The 21,984-nt window shown below is 45.2% G+C and overlaps 1 protein-coding gene across 2 annotated transcripts; it reads right to left on the reverse strand.

The window, feature by feature from the left end:
- Nucleotides 1-3,545: 3,545 nt before the first annotated feature.
- On the reverse strand, nucleotides 3,546-20,379 carry LOC117404037 (BCL2/adenovirus E1B 19 kDa protein-interacting protein 3). 2 transcript variants are annotated; one of them, XM_058985740.1, is made up of 6 exons: nucleotides 20,145-20,379; nucleotides 9,795-9,960; nucleotides 9,009-9,096; nucleotides 8,046-8,152; nucleotides 5,772-5,918; nucleotides 3,546-5,030 (listed from the first exon to the last, which is right to left on the reverse strand). In XM_058985740.1, the coding sequence occupies exons 1-6, from the start codon at nucleotides 20,182-20,184 to the stop codon at nucleotides 4,982-4,984; spliced, it is 597 nt and encodes a 198-aa protein (XP_058841723.1). In that variant the 5' UTR covers nucleotides 20,185-20,379; the 3' UTR covers nucleotides 3,546-4,981. The 2 variants fall into 2 exon arrangements, with proteins under 2 accessions (XP_058841723.1, XP_033862564.3); XM_034006673.3 differs by lacking the exons at nucleotides 9,795-9,960; nucleotides 20,145-20,379 and adding an exon at nucleotides 9,399-9,772.
- Between the last annotated feature and the right edge of the window lie 1,605 nt (nucleotides 20,380-21,984).

A 21,984-nucleotide genomic window follows, 5' to 3' on the forward strand; every position in this document is an offset into this window, starting at 1 on the left:
GAAAGCACACCACCGGTCAGAGGCAGGTCATGACGAGTCGAGCCTGCAGCCTGGTACAACGTATCAAGAAAGCACACCACCATTCACAGGCAGGTCATGACGAGTCGAGCCTGCACCCTGGTACAACGTCTCAAGAAAGCACACCACCGGTCACAGGCAGGTCATGACCAGTCGAGCCTGCAGCCTGGTACAACGTATCAAGAAAGCACACCACCGGTCAGAGGCAGGTCATGACGAGTCGAGCCTGCAGCCTGGTACAACGTCTCAAGAAAGCACACCACCGGTCAGAGGCAGGTCATGACGAGTCGAGCCTGCAGCCTAGTGCAACGTATCAAGAAAGCACACCACCGGTCAGAGGCAGGTCATGACGAGTCGAGCCTGCACCCTGGTACAACGTCTCAAGAAAGCACACCACCGGTCAGAGGCAGGTCATGACGAGTCGAGCCTGCACCCTGGTACAACGTCTCAAGAAAGCACACCACCGGTCAGAGGCAGGTCATGACGAGTCGAGCCTGCAGCCTAGTGCAACGTATCAAGAAAGCACACCACCGGTCAGAGGCAGGTCATGACGAGTCGAGCCTGCAGCCTGGTACAACGTCTCAAGAAAGCACACCACCGGTCAGAGGCAGGTCATGACGAGTCGAGCCTGCACCCTGGTACAACGTATCAAGAAAGCACACCACCGGTCAGAGGCAGGTCATGACGAGTCGACCCTGCAGCCTGGTACAACGTATCAAGAAAGCACACCACCGGTCACAGGCAGGTCATGACCAGTCGAGCCTGCACCCTGGTACAACGTATCAAGAAAGCACACCACCGGTCAGAGGCAGGTCATGACGAGTCGAGCCTGCAGCCTGGTACAACGTCTCAAGAAAGCACACCACCGGTCAGAGGCAGGTCATGACGAGTCGAGCCTGCAGCCTGGTACAACGTCTCAAGAAAGCACACCACCGGTCAGAGGCAGGTCATGACGAGTCGAGCCTGCACCCTGGTACAACGTCTCAAGAAAGCACACCACCGGTCAGAGGCAGGTCATGACGAGTCGAGCCTGCACCCTGGTACAACGTCTCAAGAAAGCACACCACCGGTCAGAGGCAGGTCATGACGAGTCGAGCCTGCACCCTGGTGCAACGTATCAAGAAAGCACACCACCGGTCAGAGGCAGGTCATGACGAGTCGAGCCTGCAGCCTGGTACAACGTCTCAAGAAAGCACACCACCGGTCAGAGGCAGGTCATGACGAGTCGAGCCTGCACCCTGGTACAACGTATCAAGAAAGCACACCACCGGTCAGAGGCAGGTCATGACGAGTCGAGCCTGCAGCCTGGTACAACGTCTCAAGAAAGCACACCACCGGTCAGAGGCAGGTCATGACGAGTCGAGCCTGCAGCCTGGTACAACGTCTCAAGAAAGCACACCACCGGTCAGAGGCAGGTCATGACGAGTCGAGCCTGCACCCTGGTACAACGTCTCAAGAAAGCACACCACCGGTCAGAGGCAGGTCATGACGAGTCGAGCCTGCAGCCTGGTACAACGTCTCAAGAAAGCACACCACCGGTCAGAGGCAGGTCATGACGAGTCGAGCCTGCACCCTAGTACAACGTATCAAGAAAGCACACCACCGGTCAGAGGCAGGTCATGACGAGTCGACCCTGCAGCCTGGTACAACGTATCAAGAAAGCACACCACCGGTCACAGGCAGGTCATGACCAGTCGAGCCTGCAGCCTGGTACAACGTATCAAGAAAGCACACCACCGGTCACAGGCAGGTCATGACGAGTCGAGCCTGCACCCTGGTACAACGTATCAAGAAAGCACACCACCGGTCACAGGCAGGTCATGACGAGTCGAGCCTGCAGCCTGGTACAACTATCATAACAAGCAGGTGCTTCAGTGGCCCAAATCACAGAAACCACAGCTCAACAGTGTACCAGGATATATGGACAGAGGGCTTCTGAGACCACAATCTCATTTTCTAGGCCAGTCATTCTACAATTAGCCAGCATGACATAACCAGGTCTTGTGATCATGGACCAGTGTCACAGCAGCATGTCACCTGATGGCTTGCAGGATACTTGCACATTCTGATGTCAACACTGCTCCAGGCTGTCTTGCACATCCAAATGCTGTTTCAGATGCAATGAGAACAAAAAAGAAACACGCACAATATTTTCTGTAACACTTAAACAGAGTCCAAGTAAAGAAATCTGCTTTACTACCCAGGTGCAGAACTCGTACTTCTTATATAATAACAAGGCATCGCTGCCTGGAATTCACTCTACTTTTTTAAATATTGAAATATAGATATTTAGATAGATATACAAGCTGGATATATTCACATTTAAAGAATTATTTTCTAAATGTTCATTTAAAACAGAAAATATGCACATATAAAATGGAAAGCTGAGCTATTTCAGTGGTCGTGTGTTGCAGTGGCGTGCAGTGGGTTTCCCAGCAGGTCATGCAGCAAGACTATATGAATGTAACATTAGATAGAGGTGGGCACTGGTAGCCGAAAACTGGGTACCCGTCGGGTTTTAAAATGACCTGTTTACTACCCGGGTATCAATTGATGCCACTGATTACTTATTTTTCTCAGTAATTTTTTCATATACCACAAGCCAGTACTTTGGGTGGCACTAGGACCCAGTGAAAAGGCCAGCCTGCCTGCCTTGGTTAGTGCGCAATGCATTATGGCGCGCTCTAAAGGTGCAAACAGAATGAAATCAGTATGAGTGAACCACAGTGCGCAGTCGCAGACTGTCTTGCTACTTGAATACAGCATGGCTTGAGCTCCACTAGGCAGGTGTGGCTGCGACGTCACTCACAGAGCCTGGTACTGTTTGAAGTGCCGGACTAGTCATGCAGAGCTAACGCAGCATGACTTGAGCACAGCACAAAGAATGGAGTGGTCCGCGCAGTGAACACGCATACAAAAAAGATTATATAAAGACAGAGAGACACATTTTATGTTCTAGTGTTATCACAACATTTGTAGTTTTCAGATTGGTCATGCAGTGCATGACCTGCATGCCCTGACTGCACGCCACTGCTGTGCTGCAACTCCCTGTTTGTAAATCATGGTGAAGTAGCTGACTACAGAAGGTTCCACAGCTGTGCTGCAATGTGTCCTCCCTGCTTGTAAGTCGTGGTGGAGTAGATGACTACAGAAGGTTCCACTGCTGTGCTGCAATGTGTCCTCCCTGCTTGTAAGTCGTGGTGGAGTAGATAACTGCACAAGGTTCCAGGTGGTTGCACTGGCCAGGATAGTCAAGATAAAGACGTTCCGGAGACCAGCTCCATCCACAGCTGCCTCTCACAGTACTGACAGAGGGGATCTGTGCACAGCAGCTCAAGATGAAGGCTGCATAGTGAAAGGTATCTATGAGATCTTTAACCAGTGAGCACCAGCCCCTGCTAGTGCAGATACTCCCTTAGAAACGTGTACTGCAGTAAAAGCATATCAAAGTGTAATAAAGCATAGTGCGCAATGGTAAGCATTGTAAAGGATAAGGAGGTATGGTAAAGCACATTAAAACACATAGCAAACTAGGGTAAACTAAGAGAAGGCAAAACAAAAACAAAATCAGCAGACAGACATTAAAAGACTCTGGAGTATCGCACAATGATTGTAGTCTAAATGAGAAACGACCACGTACTCGCTCTGCTGGAGTTTATAATAACAAACAGTGTGGTTCAGCTGCTTCTGCTAAATGACTGTGTTCCATAATTTATTAGACGCTTCACAACCCATCTGTGTACCAGCGAATCTGCAGGATAGAGCACTGTGCTGCTCCCAGCATTACTATAGTAGCTCAGAAGTTCTAGTACTGGGCTGCAGCGGTGCAGAGGGACACAGGTACGAGCAGCTCAGCGTAGTGTAGAGTGCAGGGAGCACTTTCACCTCTGCCTGGAGTCTGCTAAATCCAGTGCAATTATATAGAAGGAGATGCACTGACAGAAACCATTTATCTTTCGATCTTTCTGTCTTCTTGAAAAAACGTTTTCTGAAAAAACATTTTCTGAAAAACAATGCAAGATGTTTTTGCTAGCTGGAAGACCGTTGAGTCTGAAAAACACTTTGTGAAACTGGCCCCAGTTTAACTCCAGTTTAGATTCCACAAAACACATTTAAAGTCTATGAAATCTGGGGTAGTTTGAATGCTTTTTATGTATTTTATAATTGTACATTTTTTTAGATTTTCGAAATTAAATTGTAATTGCGCTAATTACACAGCTGACAGAATCAAATAAAAATATTTTGAAAACACAAGGAGAAAATACTTCAAGGTAGAGGAAGCAATCCAGCCCTGCTGGCTCTGGCTTTCCAGGACAGAACTCTACCAGCTGGGGCTGAAGGAACGGCTCCTTGAGCCTGGCTGGCAGAAATTCTCAAATGTGTCTTTATACAGTATGAGTACATTACCTCACAGTGCTGGAACAGGGAGACAGACAACACAGTGCAGTGAGACAGCTTTCTGTATTATTGCATTAGGATTAGGACTGATTTCCAAAATTAAATGCAAAACAAAACAAAAAAATCTTAACTGCCAGCAACAGACAATCTCCACTGTCATAAACAGCGTCCAGCTCCCACCCGAGCACTCACAGTGCTGCAGCTCGCTGCCAGTGTGGTGGACACAAAGCTCTCTCTCAGGTCTGTGTATCATTGGGTCAGATATCAAATATATCTCTTTCTCCCCCTACCAGAGGGGTTAACAACGCAAAAGTGAGCCTCACTTTTTTCTTACTTCAATTTGAGTATCGGAAGAAAAAAAAAATCAGAAAACAACAAAAGATACAAAAAACAAAAAAAGGAAACAAACCAAAAAAACAAATCTGTAACCCTCCTCCTCCTCCTCTCAGGAAGGAGGATCTGCTGTCCTCCAATGTGAGATGAGTGGATGGAGATGTCAACGCTACGTTCCTATTGGTTCAAGTATTCAGAGTTGTTATGTTGTTCCTGCAGGGGGTGCTGGCGCTCACAGCGTGCTGGCTGTGGATGCAGCCAGCCTCTTCCCAATGTAGATCCTGGAGAGAGAGAGAGAGAGAGAGAGGACAGTTAGCAGGCTAGCATGTCCGCTACAAACCCAAACACCGTTCTGCTCTCCGAGGAGGCAGCAAAGGCTCCAGTTTAGTCAATCAACCCTTATAAAAGCTGACCACAGTATTTTTGCACGGTACTGAGCTGCGGTCCTAAACACTGACACTGTTAAAGTCCCTTACAGCACATGCTCGCATATCCAGAGATATTAATCTCTGCAGACTGGACCCAGGAAGAGTTCTGATTGGTTTTGAAGAACATAAAAGGGTAAAAACACACCTGCTTGAGTCCGCGCTTAAGCCACAGTATTCTTTTAGTTTTACCATGGTTATATTGTATTACACTTTGCTATGCTTTTACTGTGGGGAAACTTCTATAAGGAAAGTATAGGTACTTGGTCAGGTAGCAGCACTGTGTAATTTTCAATATGTTACCCTAAAGTTATACAATTGAGGAATCGCTACCCTATCTCTGTTTACTAGTCTGTATTGTAAAACATTGCAGCACACCTTAGACCACTTGCATTCAGGAAGACGATTAAAAAAAAATGGAGTAATTGTGCTGCTATCATGACGATCGTTGTATCGTGACAGACAAGGCTCACAGTTATCGAGTAAATGTTTCATCACCAGCACCCAGCGAGTACAGTACTGCCCCCCTGGCTGGTAGCTGGCAGGACTGTGCTCTGGGTGGGAGAGTGGAAGCGAGACCAGTCCAGTTCTCATTACCCGAGTCCGAGGGTGAGCAGGTGAGAGACGACGATGGAGGGGATAAAGATGACCAGGAATTCAGAGGATAAGATCCCCTTCTTCATCATGCGAGCCTTCCTCATGCTCAGCGAGCCTGTCTGCTTTGGGTGCTGGAACAGAAACTCCCTGAGAGAAAGAGGGAGGGAGTCAACGCTTTCATAATCAAATTATAGGAGCATGTGAATACACACATGATCAATGATGTGTAAATAAATGTATTTTCAGATCTCACCTTATACAGATGCATACTAAAATAAATCTCTGCCTACCTACCTTCCCTCCACCCCACAATCCCTCCCTTCTCCCTCCCATCCCATCCCATTTGTGTGATTTAGTTAATGTACTTGATGTAGTGTAGTACAGTAGATACAGCTGATGTAGTAGATCTAGTTGATGTAGTCGGTCTAGGTAATATAGTTGTTGTAGTAGGTTTAGTTGATATAGTTGATGTAGTGGGTGTAGATCTAGTTGATGTGTAGTTGATCTAGGTAATATAGTTGTTGTAGTCCTAATTCTCCTCGACCTCTCTGCTGCCTTTGACACTGTTGATCACTCTATTCTACTATCATCTCTTGCTGACCTGGGGATCTCTGGCACTGCTCTGGCCTGGTTCTCCTCCTACCTCTCCAACCGCACTTACCAGGTAACCTGGCGTGGAGCAACCTCCACACCTCACCCTCTCTTAACTGGAGTCCCCCAAGGGTCAGTCTTGGGTCCTCTCCTGTTCTCTCTCTACACCCGCTCCCTGGGCCCCCTCATCGCATCCTATGGTTTCTCATACCATTTCTATGCTGATGATGCTCAGATTTTCCTCTCCTTCCCCACCTCTGACTCCACCATCTCCTCCCGTATCTCTCCCTGTCTGTCTGCTATTTCCTCCTGGATGCACTCGCATCAGCTCAAACTCAACCTCTCTAAATCTGACCTCCTTTTCTTTCCCTCCTCCTCCCCCTCCTCTGATCTCTCTATCTCTGTTCCTCTGGAATCTATCACACTCTCTCCCTCTTCCTCCGCTAAGAACCTTGGAGTCACCCTGGACCCCTGTCTCTCTTATTCCCAGCACATCTCCACTCTGGCACGCACTTGCCGATTCTTCCTGAGCAACATCCAAAGAATCCGACCCTTCCTCACCAACTATGCTACCCAGCTCCTGGTCCAGGCCCTGGTACTCTCCCGCCTAGACTACTGCAACTCCCTCCTGGCTGGCCTCCCTGCGTCCGCCACCCGTCCGCTCCAGCTCATCCAGAACTCTGCTGCCCGCCTGGTGTTCTCTCTGCCTCGCTTCGCCCACGCTACTCCACTACTCCGCTCGCTCCACTGGCTCCCGATCACCGCTCGCATCCAGTTCAAGACTCTTGTACTAGCCTACAGATGCCTTGACCAGTCTGCACCCAGCTACCTCCAGACCCTCATCTCTCCCTACACCCCCACTCGACCTCTCCGCTCCGCCTGCACTAGAAGACTAGCTCTACCACCGCTACGCTCCCCTGCCTCCAAAGCCCGCTCCTTCTCCACCCTTGCTCCGCAGTGGTGGAATGACCTTCCTACAGATGTCAGGACTGCCCAGTCCCTGACCACATTCCGGCGCCTCCTTAAGACTCACCTCTTCAAAGAGCACCTGTAGAACTCCTCTGTTTGTATCCTGGGACACTATCACCCTTCATGTAAATGTGCTTTATTTTGCTCTTATCAGCCCCCTATTTTACTGCATTTAATCCTGTACTTCAGAATACTGTAATCTGCCAAGTTTTTAACCTGTAGTACTTTGTATTTAATCACATCCTGATGTAACTATCACTATTTAATCACATCCTGATGTAACTATCACTATTACCTGCTGTATTATTGAATTGTGGTTTGTCAAACTTGTACTTTGCTTGAACAAAAGTTATTGTATTTCTTGCTCTTATTGTATTACTTGTATTGTAACGCTTGAAATGTTTTTGCTTACGATTGTAAGTCGCCCTGGATAAGGGCGTCTGCTAAGAAATAAATAATAATAATAATAATAATAATAATAATAATAATAATAATAATAGTAGGTTTAGTTGATATAGTTGATGTAGTGGGTGTAGATCTAGTTGATGTGTAGTTGATACAGGTGGTGTAATAGATCTAGGTGATGTAGTTGGTGTAGTAGGTTTAGTTGATATAGTTGATGTAGTGGGTGTAGATCTAGTTGATGTGTAGTTGATACAGGTGGTGTAATAGATCTAGGTGATGTAGTTGGTGTAGCCGGGTGGCTGTTCATACTTTGGCGGCAGGTTCTCCGGACGGCTTGACCAGTCCCAGATCCAGTCAGCACTGCTCTTCAGCATGCTCTCCACCTCCACAGCACGCTCCTGACCATCCTCCTCCGACTGCGTCACACACAGAGCATGATTAAACACACATTGCAACAGAGAAAACAATGCACCTCCTTCAAGAACTACATCCACAACTTCAAACAATAGGGGTGTTACAATTCATTGTGTAATCAATGAATCGTAACACTTTCTATACATGACCTATGGTGTCGTAATAGAGGTATGAATAGTTTGTATTGTGAGACAAGACCAAGAAAGCACAACAGAGCTCACTGTAGTTCACCAAATGGTTCTTGAATGAATGTGATTAACAACTGGTAAAAGATAAATACATTTCCATATCTCGTTAAATTGTTGTCGTAACAAAATAGTCCATCATTATTGATCTTATTATACATCATACAAGCAGCCCATCAGGACCATCCCATGAATCCTATATAAAGTTGTAGTATGAGATGACAGATTTGCCTGCTTGAGTTTTAAGGACTCTGGTTATTTTCATTGATACAGCATTCCTGAGACATGCAATAGATAGGAAGAGCACGTGAAGTGCTCAGCACAGCCGCCCCTCCCGCAGCTCACCACACTTCATTGTATCTGCACTACGACTACAACTAGAGGGCAACAACTACAAAGAGGTGCAACAGCACAGAAACTCTGGGAGATTGCTGGGCTGCAACATGTAATGAACACATGTATATTTCTACCAATATATAACCCATTTGAAAGCAGGTCTATTAAGCATCTCTCCATTCAGTTGGGCTACAACTTATGGCGCACCCGTGTCATATGCACAGGGGTAGCCTAGCTGATTTGTTTCCTCTAGTCGTGGATATAAATTAATTGCTGGTCAGTGGGCCAGGCTGCACTAGTGTGTGAGCTGGGAAGTGTGTGTGATGTGTGGTGGTACCTGTGTGCTGGTGTGGTCTGCGCTGCTCCCAGACTCGCTGGGTGCTGCTCGAGGGGCTGCTGTCTTTGGCCTCATCACCAGGGGAGGGCTGGGGACACAAACACACTGAGCTTATTGACAGAGATAGCCTGTGAAGTCTATTACTGCTGGGTAGGCTGTGACATTTCAGATTCTTCAGAGTACAGTGACCTGGAGTAACAGTGCAAGATCTCAGGGGCATTGCACAACACAGAGCTGCAGTAGAGAGCACAAAAATGGCTAGAATGAGCAAAGGCAAGTCAACATAACATCCTTATTGTTGTCACACTCTTGCTGCGATTGCCCTATGGCACTACTATACTGCACCTCTGTTTCTGCCCTATGTCAGTACTTTACCGCTGCGATACAGACCTGTCGGAGGAGCTGTTTCTGTCAGACTCGAGCTGAGCATCCAGCAGGATCTGCTCCATGTCGCGCTGGTGCACTATCATACTGCACCTCTGTTTCTGCCCTATGTCAGTACTATACCGCTGCGATACAGACCTGTCGGAGGAGCTGTTTCTGTCAGACTCGAGCTGAGCATCCAGCAGGATCTGCTCCATGTCGCGCTGGTGCACTATCATACTGCACCTCTGTTTCTGCCCTATGTCAGTACTATACCGCTGCGATACAGACCTGTCGGAGGAGCTGTTTCTGTCAGACTCGAGCTGAGCATCCAGCAGGATCTGCTCCATGTCGCGCTGGTGCACTATCATACTGCACCTCTGTTTCTGCCCTATGTCAGTACTATACCGCTGCGATACAGACCTGTCGGAGGAGCTGTTTCTGTCAGACTCGAGCTGAGCATCCAGCAGGATCTGCTCCATGTCACCCTGGTGCTGTGAGGAGGAGGAGGGCATGTGTTCCAGCCCCCCTCCCACGCTCGATCTCCTGCTGCTGCTGCTCTGACTGTACTGCAGTTCCACCCAAGAGCCTAGAGACACAAGACAACACAACGCAGATCACATGAGAGACACAACACAACACAACACAGGTCACATGAGAGACACAACACAGATCACATGAGAGACACAACACAACACAGGTCACAGTGGAGACAACGCAACAACACAACACAGGTCACATGAGAAACACAAGACAACACAGGTCACATGAGAGACACAACACAACAACACAACACAGATCACATGAGAGACACAACACAACACAGGTCACAGTGGAGACAACACAACAGGTCCCATGACAGATGCAACACAACACAGGTCACATGGGAGACAACACAACATGGGTGAAGGCACAACACAACTCAGGCATTGTTTCGTGTTTGCAATTAACTTTTTTTCATTCTGTTTGAATTAATACCTTCATTAAAACTTGTTAAAAGGGAATTACTTGGCCCACACCTAGTTTAAACCCTTCACAAATTAGTCAAAAACCCACACATGAAAATTTGAATTGGAGATCAGTATTGGGGATTCAGGGTTTCTTTGTTTTTAAAGAACAGCCTTACTTCAGAAGTAGGGAATCACAGATGTGCACATTACAATGCACATTACAATGCACATTACAATGCACATTACAATGCACATTACAATGCACATTACAATGCACATTACAATGCACATTACAATGGAGAGCTAGCTTCGCCATCTTTCTTAAATAAAGCATTTAAAATGATGTTCTTAAGCAACACAACATCACATCAAATGAGAGGCTAAAATCAATGTGGCATTGAAACCAGTAAATGTACACTGGACACCACCTGCAATGGAACTCTGTTGAGAGAATCATAGAATATAGCTGAGTACCAACTATGAAGACGCATATATCTTCAATATGGCCAGGCATCAGCCCACAGAAAATCTAGCTGAGCTTTGAAATCTTGACCATCTGCTTTCAACTTCAGCTGTATATGTTATACTTAGAACCGGATTCTGCCAAGTCAACGCCCCGGTTTGAACAATCGCCGCAACATCCCCCAACCCCACAACCTGCAGCTGAAAGTAACATTTTCACCAAGAGTGTGACAGACATACTCTTCATCAGAGAAACTGGGATACAGAAGAAGACGAGCTTCAACTTATCTTAGTCGAGTCCCTTGCTCTTCATCCAGAAGCAGTCCCCAACTGTTTCGATCAAGAAGGATTTGGTGATAGATAGATAAGAACATAACAACATAAGAAAGTTTACAAACAAGAGGAGGCCATTCTCTCGGCCCATCTTGCTCATTTGGTTGTTAGTAGCTTATTGATCCCAGAATCTCATCAAGCAGCTTCATGAAGGATCCCTGGGTGTCAGCTTCAACAACATTACTGAGGAGTTGGTTCCAGACCCTCACAATTCTCTGTGTAAAAAAGTGCCTCCTATTTTCTGTTCTGAATGCCCCTTTATCTAATCTCCATTTGTGACCCCTGGTCCTTGTTTCTTTTTTCAGGTCGAAAAAGTCCCCTGGGTTGACATTGTCAATACTTTTTAGAATTTTGAATGCGGAGTCGCCAATAGAAATGTAAGAATTTGCTGCCACCGAGTAGCTGGGGTGGGTTTAAAGTATTTGGAACAAATCAATTATAGAGAAGTCAAGAAGGAGCGACATTGCCCAGCTGCACTACAAGGTAGTTTGTTTTTGTTTTTTTTAAATGGGAAAGGGGTGAAGTCAGTGTGAATGGAGTAACCATTTCCAGTGCTTCTTGGCTAGACACAGATTTCATTTTCTTTGTATTGAGGGTATTTTATCGTTATTTATTATATATTTATTTTTTTTGTAATCTTTTAAAACAGAAAATCCGAAGCCCTAGTTATGCTGTGCCCGGGGTACTCACTATACCTACACACTGGGAACAATGCCCTTTAAGGGTTACTTCAGGGCACTGGAAACAAAGCTGAAAACTGCTACTGTACATTGTGTGTGTTAACAAATCTCCAATTCAACAAACAAAGGCATGCGTATGGATGTGATCAAAACTCTAACCCTAAAACCTTTAAACAAGGTTTTAATATAATTAAAGACAGGAACTGCACAATTATAATTGATCGTTACCTCAATTATCATCACGCTAGTCATCAAATGATGGCTCAGGTGAAGGGCTGAGGGTTGGAGAGAGGCCCATTACAAGCAAGACACAAGTCAGAAGATTTCATCTGAACTTCTGTAATGTGCGGAGGTAACAGGTTTTGTGCAGGGGTGCTGGCAGATGGAGCAGGTCCAGTTTATCAGTATGCAAGATTTAAACCCAATTAGCTTGGCAGTGGCCCAGTTCTGCACCACAGCAGGCAGGGATCAGGACCAACACAAGCTGACAGGAGGCTGTTATGTAACACATCTATTCCTGCCTGAGATTATCGTCACCCTCCCTCCCTCTGTGAGCTCTGTGCCTGCCCCCACGTGCGCCAGCTGGAAACCTACCCAGACAGTGTGTCTGCAGGGTTTACTCACTCCCAGGCTGGGCAGACTAGGCTTGAAGGGTCTGGCTGTCTACGTTTCTCCTCTTCTGGGCCTTGCAACTAGTTTACATCTTTTTTAACCCTTTGCATGCTATAGTGGCTCACTGTGCCTATCAGTGATCAAAAGGAGGGGCTTCAAGAGCAAATGGCTTCCAATGTCTTTACATTTCCTTTTCAACTTCCCTATTTTATTGTATTGCATTTACAATCATTCTGACTAGGTTCTCAGTTCTGTTAAGAACATAAGAAAGTTTACAAAACGAGAGGAGGCCATTCAGCCCATCTTGCTCGTTTGGATGAAAGTAGCTTATTTATCCCAGAATCTCATCAAGCAGCTTCTTGAAGGATCCCAGGGTGTCAGCTTCAACAACATTACTGGGGAGTTGGTTCCAGACCCTCACAATTCTCTGTGTAAAAAAGTGCCTCCTATTTTCTGTTCTGAATGCCCCTTTATCTAATCTTCATTTGTAACGCCTGGTCCTTGTTTCTTTTATCAGGTCGAAAAAGTCCCTTGGGTCAACATTGTCAATACCTTTTAAGATTTTGAATGCTTGAATCAGATCGCCGCGTAGTCTTCTTTGTTCAAGACTGAATAGATTCAATTCTTTTAGCCTGTCTGCATACGACATGCCATTTAAACCCAGGGTAATTCCGGTTGCTCTTCTTTGCACTCTTTCTAGAGCGGCAATATCCTTTTTGTAACGAGGTGACCAGAACTGAACACAATATTCTAGATGAGGTCTTACAAATGCATTGTAAAGTTTTAACATTACTTCCCTTGACTTAAATTCAACACTTTTCACAATATATCCGAGCATCTTGTTGGCCTTTTTTTATAGCTCCCCCACATTGTCTAGACATTTCTGAGTCAACATAAACTCCTTGGTCTTTTTCATAAATTCCTTCTTCAATTTCAGTATCTCCCATATGATATTTATAATGCACATTTTTATTGCCTGCGCGCAGTACCTTACACTTCTCTATTAAACATTGCTCCAATACTGAGTTATTTGAACATTTCTCTAGCTCTGCCTTTACCTGGTATTGAGCTGCTTTGAGCTTGTCTGGCAAACCCTAAGTGCCAGGACTGAACAGCCTTCCTCATTCCATTCAAATCAAGTGCCAGTGTGACCTTTCAACTTTGCTGGGCCAGGAAAACCTAAAGAAAAAACAAACCCTGGCAAGTCCAGTTGCTGACAGAACCAGCTTGTTCCATTCTGAACACTGGTAGCCACCTCACTGTATGAAGGCACAGTCAGGCTTGTTGTAGTGCCCCCTATAGCGCAGTTCAGGTAGTGCATCAGCTACAACAGACCTAAGAACAAGGGATTCCAAATCCCAGCGGAGATAAAGGATGACCCCCAGCCTAGCTGGTATAAAGAACCAATGCAGTTCTCTGTCTGTGTGTCTGTGCAGCTGGCTGCTGAATGTGGCTATTGTGTTTTGCAGTGTCTGTCTGTCCGTATTGCTGATATGCAGGGAGGTGTGTCACAGAGCAGCATGCTTGTGTCTTGCTTCCTGCGCGGGGCACAGAGATGCAGGGTGACGACACTGTGATTCTCAGTGCAGGTCGCTGTACAGCAGTCCTGGAGAGAGCCATGTGTCTGGGCTTAGCTCCAGCCTGTCCCTCTGGTTCACTGGAGCCGACCCCACCAACAACAGAGCCCTGAGTCAGCAGCACAGGCACTGCCACACACCAACCTACAGTACCATGGGAAGTGTGCCGCGCAGCGTGCTATGCTTTTCACAAGTGACAATGGTGAGTTTAGGGGTGTCCAACGATGAATCGTGGTACTTTATTTACATGGTATGTCGTATTGTAATAAAAGCATGTATCATTTGTAACTTGATACAAGAGCAAAAGCACAACAGATCTCATTGTAGTTCACCAAATGGTTCTTGAATGAAGAACAAGTGTGTTTTATAGCTGGTATGAATACACTCTCTCCCTATTTCATTTAATCTTTTTTTATTTTATTTTTTTAAAACAAAATAGCACATTCTTAAATGGTCATTTGATCTTATTGTGCATATACAAGTAACCAATCTGGAGCGTCACATGTATCGGGATACATATTGTATCACTACCTGCATATCACGATATGTATCATAACGTGACATTATTATACTGTCAAACCCCTAGGAGAGTTACAAAGAAAAGGGAAGACAAGTGATGAAAACTGGGGCCCCGCGCTCAGTCCTGCCCTGCTCCAGACAGACAGCCCTCCGATGTGCTCTAAACTACGTCTCTTTCCAGCAGGGTCAATGAAAACTACCTGCAATCGATTAACTGCAGTCGGGGTTTGTAGTGATTGAAACAACGAGGTAGCAGAGCAAGCAGAAAAAGAGACAAAATCAATACGAGAGAACAGATGGACTTAGGTACACAAGAAAATGTACATACTGGGTACACAGTGTGCAGTAATCCAGAGATGCCCTAGCTTTAAGAGAAAGGGATGAGAGCAGCCAGGGCTGCAGAGGAGAGGCATGCTAGATCTCACGTACTACAAATCATCTATATTGCACTGTGCCACCCTGCACGTCTGCCAGAGAGGAGGGGGGGGGGGGGCGGTCTCTCTCTCTCTCTCTCTCTCTCGCTCTCCCTCCTTTTGCTTTGTTTCTTTGTCAGAAAATACAGCATGTGTTTTATTACGTACATTTGAAGTACTGTAACTGTGTTTGTTGTTTTATAGTAAGCACTGATGCACTTTATCCTGCACATCGCCTCTCTGTTAATAAAGTTTCAACAATCAGATGACGAGCAAGTTAAATGAGTCACGTTCAGAGTAGCAGTTTGGAGTAGAGTTGAAATTCAGTTTTATTTTCTACAGAATTGAGCTCACAAGGCACAACTCAATCATTTGTTTTCAGTGTAGCAGTATTAGAACCAAACATGTTTTCCGTTGCTGCTTCACCCGTTTCAGTTGCAGTGGTTTGTTAGGGATTAGGTAGGAATCTTTTTTTTTGCAGCAGCAGTCTGTTCCTCTGGATTTGGCCTCCCTGTCTCAATGTGTTTCTCTGTGCTGTGTGCCAGGCTGATACAGAGACAGACGATGACATCACGAGGAGTGGACAGAGACGGGGGCAACTACTCAAGCTGTCAGAACTTGGTCCCACTCTTTAAAAACTGCGAAGGGCTGCGACTGCGATCGGATTTACCAGGCTGTTGCTCCGATTGCAAGAAGTGCTACACTTACTAGTGTTGAGAAATATTCAAACAGACACTGGCTAAAATGATTACAATAATGACTGTGTTCGTATTGCATAGCAAACCAAAGCAGAACTGTGTTTTTCTCCATTCTTTAATAGACAATTTGATGCATTACAATTTTACTCTAAATATGGTACTCCAATAAGTTAAACATTTGTTTTCCAGCTAATTCAAAATGAAAGAACATTTTAATATTCATATACATTTTCACTTTGAAAGAACATTTGAAAATGTAAAACCCATGTTCATCCTGGCAATAACACTTTCACATCTGAGGTGTCACTTCTTTATCTGAAGTCTTGTACAGCCACTACTGTTTGCAACCATTTCATCTAATGAGCTGCGGGCCTAAACACTGACACTGTTAAAGCCCCTTCCAGCACATGCTCGCATATCCAGAGATCACAGCTCGTCCACAAGTCATTAATCCCTGCTGACTGGACCCAGGAAGAGTTCTGATCAGTTTGTGAGGAACGTAAAAGGGTAAAAACACATCTAGACCAAATCAAAGTGTGCCTTTATGAAAGTGTTCCCATGGTTACACCACATTTACCACAGCTTACCATGTTTATCCTCTCTGTACTTTACAGTGCTTATCTCTGCTTTACCATACTTTCACTGTGCTTTATTACACTTTGCTGTGCTTTCACTCTGGGAAGCTCTTAAGGGTTGCTTTACTATCATTTGTTTTTTAATATACTTTACCATACCGCTCTGTGCTTCACAATGCTTACCTCTGTTTTACCAAGCTTCCACTGTGCTTTATTACACTTTGCAATGCTTTCACTAGGGGACTCTGTTATAAGGGTCGTGTTTGGCCTTTGAGTTGGTCACTGTCAACAGTTTTTACCCTCTGAGAGCACCAGGACAGTCAGAGCAGAACAATGGGAGGTAAAAGGCAGAGTTAGCAGACAGAGTCGGCCAGGGTCACGCTGATACTGACACTGCACAAAGCGGACAGGCAAAACAAACAAAGAAATCCACTTGAGTTCTGCTTGAACACTCACACAACAAGCTAAACTAAGAAATATCACACACCGATAACAGCACCAAGGGTGCAGTAGACTGCAGTAATAAAATAAGAAATATCATGCACCGATAACAGCACCAAGGGTGCAGTAGACTGCAGTAATAAACTAAGAAATATCATGCACAGATAACAGCACCAAGGGTGCAGTAGACTGCAGTAATAAACTAAGAAATATCATGCACAGATAACAGCACCAAGGGTGCAGCAGACTGCAGTAATAAACTAAGAAATATCACACACCGATAACAGCACCAAGGGTGCAGTAGACTGCAGTAATAAACTAAGAAATATCATGCACAGATAACAGCACCAAGGGTGCAGTAGACTGCAGTAATAAGGTGGCTATAGCTAACACAATAATTCCACACATTTTACACCATGTTTAGCCTCCGCAGGTCATGCAGTTTAAATGTAGTTTAATCTTTAATCTGACACAACAGTAGCAGACACCACGAATGACCCCTTCATTATAGACACAAAGCTCTTCAGAAAAACAACTGATCCAGAGACCGTCTCTACAGTATGCAACACTGATGAGCTTTTTAACCCCTTTCACCAGAATGAGGCTTCACTGTTTGCAAATAGTGAGTAACATCTGCTTTACAGGGATGGAAAGAAGACTCCTACTGCATATCAGTTTCACCCGTTCCAGGTTTTAATACGAGCATGATTAGCTACAGTGTATAGGGAACAGTAGCTCAGGTGAGTCTTATTAAACTCACAGTCAAACCAAGAATGGATCAAACTGCTATGTCATGGGGTCTTATTTCCATCCCTGCTTTATGATGTTATTGGGCTAAAAAGCCACTGATTAGACCTGGATTACCTTGTGGAGAAAATAGGTATCAAACTCAGACTACACTGTATTTTGCAGGGTTGTTATTGACTACAGTATTAAATCAAATGGGCCATAGTCACTAAACATTCATTCCACTTCTTGTTTTCACCAATGTTTGTTTCTAAAAAGGAAAGACAAACTTGTTCAGCTAACAGAATTACTTGCATAAGAACATAAGAAAAATGAAGAGCGAGAGGAGGCCGTTCATCCCCTCAGTGCTCGCCTGGTTCCTGGATAGCTGGCTGATCTCAAAACTCTGTCAATCGGATCCTGATAACCCCATTCTGTACCGTCACCGCTCTCTGTGTGAAGGTGTCCTGCCCTCTGTCTCCTAAGTCTTTTAACACTTCACTTCCAACTGTCCCCTCTGGTCCTGGTTTCTGTGCTGCGCTTCAAGTATTAATCAGGATTAACTTTGTCAGCTGCCTTTTAATATTTTAAAAGACTATATCACGTGCCCCCCCCCCCCCCTCTCCTATTTCTTCTTTGTTCTTGGCTGGATTAATTCAGTCCCTGTTTTCTCACTGTTTTGCAGCATTAGTGTGTTGTTCTTCTCTGGTGAAGGGTTCTGAGAAACTCCAGGAATCAAGGGAGGATGTATTCTTAAAACTACTGCATCACTTTACACCATTTATTTGGAGGGACCTCAAATCGCAGACAGAAATATTATTTTGTTTAATAATTTGCATAGAATCAACAGTGTATGGGATTATATCCAGATGCAATCCTAGAGGTCTATAGGAGGCGAGGAGAAATAAAAAGAGACTTCAAGTGGCAGACACGGTCAGTGCTTTGAGACAGGTCCACATTCTTAATAACTACTGCTACACTATGGTATGCCAACCCTCCCAGCACTATGTGAAAGCGACACCCTCCACGTCAGCAGGACATAAACACCTCACATGTACACACTGACCACAGGAAACCTGCACGCAATCGCTTCTACCTGCAAGTCACTCGGATAAATTTAGAACATAAATCTGTGCGTCTTAACAAGCCAACAACAACAACAACAACAACAACAAGGGGCTTAAACTTCCTGACGACACGGAACACATCCCTTTATAAATGAGGGGGGGGGGGGGTGGATTAATATGCAGAGCTGTTGCAATCACCGCAATGCTGTGTATGAGTCAGCTTGACTTGCCTCTGTCTCCAGCTAAAAAAAATAATAAAGCTGCTGACAGTGTTTAGGGAGCCGATATAAACTTCATTGATCCCTCAGGAACTATGAAAACACCTGTCAGCCTCATCATGTTGAACCAGCTTCCACCTGGCTGCTCATGGTGGCCCTCCACCACATTCACGCTGTAGTGCAGATATTTTACTTTGTCCAGCCTATCTGATCTCAATAAAACGCACGGGGTAAAGGAGAAGACATGCTGTTAAACAGGAGGCTCTCGCCCTCGTCCATCACTCGAGTCCCTGCCTACACATGACATGCTGTCCAGAGCAACACAACACACACCACATGCTGTCCAGAGCAACACCACACACACAACATGCTGTCCAGAGCAACACAACACACACGACATGCTGTCCAGAGCAACACCACACACACGACATGCTGTCCAGAGCAACACAAGACACACGACATGCTGTCCAGAGCAATACAACACACACCACATGCTGTCTTGTCTTGCTCTGGGGGCCTAGGTCACAAGTAAGCCGAGTTCAGTGCTCCCAGTTTCATGGCAGACATCCCCAACAACACAAACTGGTACCACCTGACACGATAGGCAGACTGGCGACCCGAGGGACCAGGCCACCATTGGACCTGTGCTGCACTCTGTGCCATTCACCCCCTTATAAACGTTTCCCACAGTAAAAGCACAGCAAAGTGTAATAAAGCACCGAAAGCTTGGTAAGGCAAAGATAAACGTTGTAAAGACTAGAGAGGTATGGTACAGCATGTTAATAAACACGGCAAACTATGGTTAGTGCACAGTATAACCATGAGGAAACTCAGCTCTCCTCTTTCATTAGGACAAGACATTGTCAGGATCACCTAGAAGGAGAAAACCTGCTGCTCCTTTTCTTGACAATCCTCCTGCCAATTCACTCCTGGGTGTGTTAAAGGAATCTTCATGTGTAATATTTAATGAATGGCTATTCAGCGGTAAATTATTTCAATGCAATTCCCGTGTCAAACCAAGCAGTATATTATACAGTTATACACTGTTGCTTCTGATATTGTCTTTCAAACAGGACTTTCAAACAGACACCTCGTTTTTGAATGGAAGAATGCACTCTCGTGTTTAACGATGCGTGGCACAGTCTTCTTTGTTTTGGTGTTCAAAATAAATAAATATATAAATAAATAAATAAATAAATAAATAAAAATTACATTCACAAGTAACTAACAACGTGAATCGCAAACAAAACGTATTAACATTCATTTAAAAACGAGCATTTCAATTGTTTGTTTATTTAATACATACGTGACCCCTGTTGCCTATTCCATTACACTTTCACTGTTTAAAACAGTTATTCTTTCTTGCAATGACTGTACATGCATTGCAACTATAAATTGAACGTATAGCGTGAAAGAAACACACACACACGATATATACCGGTATATTAAATACAAAATACTAAAATAAAATAAAACCACACGCTCACAAATCCAGTGCTTACTGTGCAGGTTATCCTCGGGGTCTTGTCCGTGATGAGACATGATTGTTCTGTATTGCCGGTTCCGTTCTCCAGTAATCAGTGACGGGACGTGTGTATAGCAATGCTCTTTCTTTCTTTCTCTCGCTGTCTCAGTCAGTGCTGCTGGCTCTGTATTGATTGTTATTGCACGCACACGGCATGCTCTGCTGCAGTTATGGAATGCTCTGGCCCCTCCCCTCTCGCGGTCCGGCACCGCAGGTCATGCAGCGCCGCTCCCACATCACGTGTCCGCGTCGTGCTCGCGAGGTAAACAAAGGCCTGTCCGAGCTCTTGCTGGGGATTGGCTGGACTGGCAGTGACGGTGTCGAGATCCGCGTGCTGCCTGCAGCGGCTCGCAGACCCGGTGTGCTCCCTCCCGCACGCGCGCGATGCAGGCGATGCACAGTCACTTTCCTTCATAAATCTGTACATGTAGAGACAGCGCAGGGATGGAAGTTGAGCACGTTCACCCATTGCAGGTTTTACTAGGAGCTTGATGTGCCACAGTGTATAATGTGTATCCCTGTGCGTTGCTGTGCTTCCTTCTCATACATAGTGGCGGGAGGGGTTCTTCTTTGGAAAGAGGACAGCTGTTTGGATTATATTTCAAAATATTATCTCAAAAGGGGGGAACGCTAAGTGCAATGTGGACACAATGTGCCGTGCACAAAGCAGCTGAGGAGTAAACAAACTCCCCAGAGAACTGCTGGTCCCGTGACGCTGCTGTGGAGCAATGTGACAGCTCCAGTTGTACTGTTTGATCTGTGCTGTCAGTGTGGACAGGCAGGGTCAGGTGTCAGTAATGTGTATACTTCTCCATAAGGAAGGTGTTTGTTCTGTACACACCTTTCTAATGGAGTAACTCCAGCCTCTAACCTTAAAAGGTAAAACAAATCGAAGTACACAATGGTATAATTCTCTCACCTACTTATCATTCATGATTCAGTTCTTGAACGTCTTTTTAAACAACACATTCAACCCCCTCTCCGCCCCCCTCTGAATAATTCGGTAACGTCTCACACCAGGGGATTCCTTGAAACAGACGCAAACAGTTTGACAAATAACTTATCACTGAGCACTGCGTCTCCAAAAGGGCATTGTGACCTTGGACAGAGTACAACGATGAGCAGCAACCAGACTAATCTCAGAGCTTAAAGAAATGAGATAGAACAGCGAGGAATTGGGGGGGGGGGGGGGACTTACTGAAGTCTTTAATAGTCTTTAAAATCTTAAAAGAGTTGAGAAACTTAACCCTAACCAATATACAGTGTGGAAATTAAGTGGAGACAGACTTAGGACAGAGGGTAGGAGACACTGCTTCACATAGAGAGTGGTGAGGGTACGGAATGGGTGACCAAGGGTTAAACAGCCATGCTGTTGATGTGGAATCACTGAGATCCTTGACAATATTTTGAGATCAATCCGATACTAGGAACGGAATGACCTCTCGGTCGTAACTCTTTATGTTCTTATATAGTTCTTGTTAGAGAAGCTGTAATGATTCCCTCCGTGGAAGATGTGCCAGTCTTCCAGTATGACGCCCAACGCGCCACAAACACTGCATCCTCACAGCGTTCACCTTCCTCTACAGGTAAACAGAGACACGAGATAGCAGGGTTTGATTCTGTTTGATTTAATGACAAAAACATTACTGGCAATACAGAGCCAGGAGGACACAAGAAACATACTTTTTTAAATTACTTTCTTTTTTTCTATGCAGTTTTAGGTTCTGACATATTGCCCCATCTCCTCTTTGAATATATTCTGTTTCATACATCCACATTTATTTTTTTTCAAATTTGCAATATAAATGACATTTGTA

The sequence above is a fragment of the Acipenser ruthenus genome, chromosome 2, assembly GCF_902713425.1.
Source record: "Acipenser ruthenus chromosome 2, fAciRut3.2 maternal haplotype, whole genome shotgun sequence".
Lineage (NCBI taxonomy): Eukaryota > Metazoa > Chordata > Actinopteri > Acipenseriformes > Acipenseridae > Acipenser > Acipenser ruthenus.

What these genes read in the sequence shown, in the direction of transcription:
- LOC117404037 (XM_034006673.3), bottom strand. Translation starts at nt 9,742, where the DNA reads ATGATAGTGCACCAGCGCGACATGGAGCAGATCCTGCTGGATGCTCAG. An exon ending in AGAAACAGCTCCTCCGACAG is followed by an intron (nt 9,097 to 9,398) that starts GTCTGTATCGCA and finishes TTGTGTCCCCAG; the next exon opens with CCCTCCCCTGGTGATGAGGC. An exon ending in CAGACCACACCAGCACACAG is followed by an intron (nt 8,153 to 9,008) that starts GTACCACCACAC and finishes TGTGTGACGCAG; the next exon opens with TCGGAGGAGGATGGTCAGGA.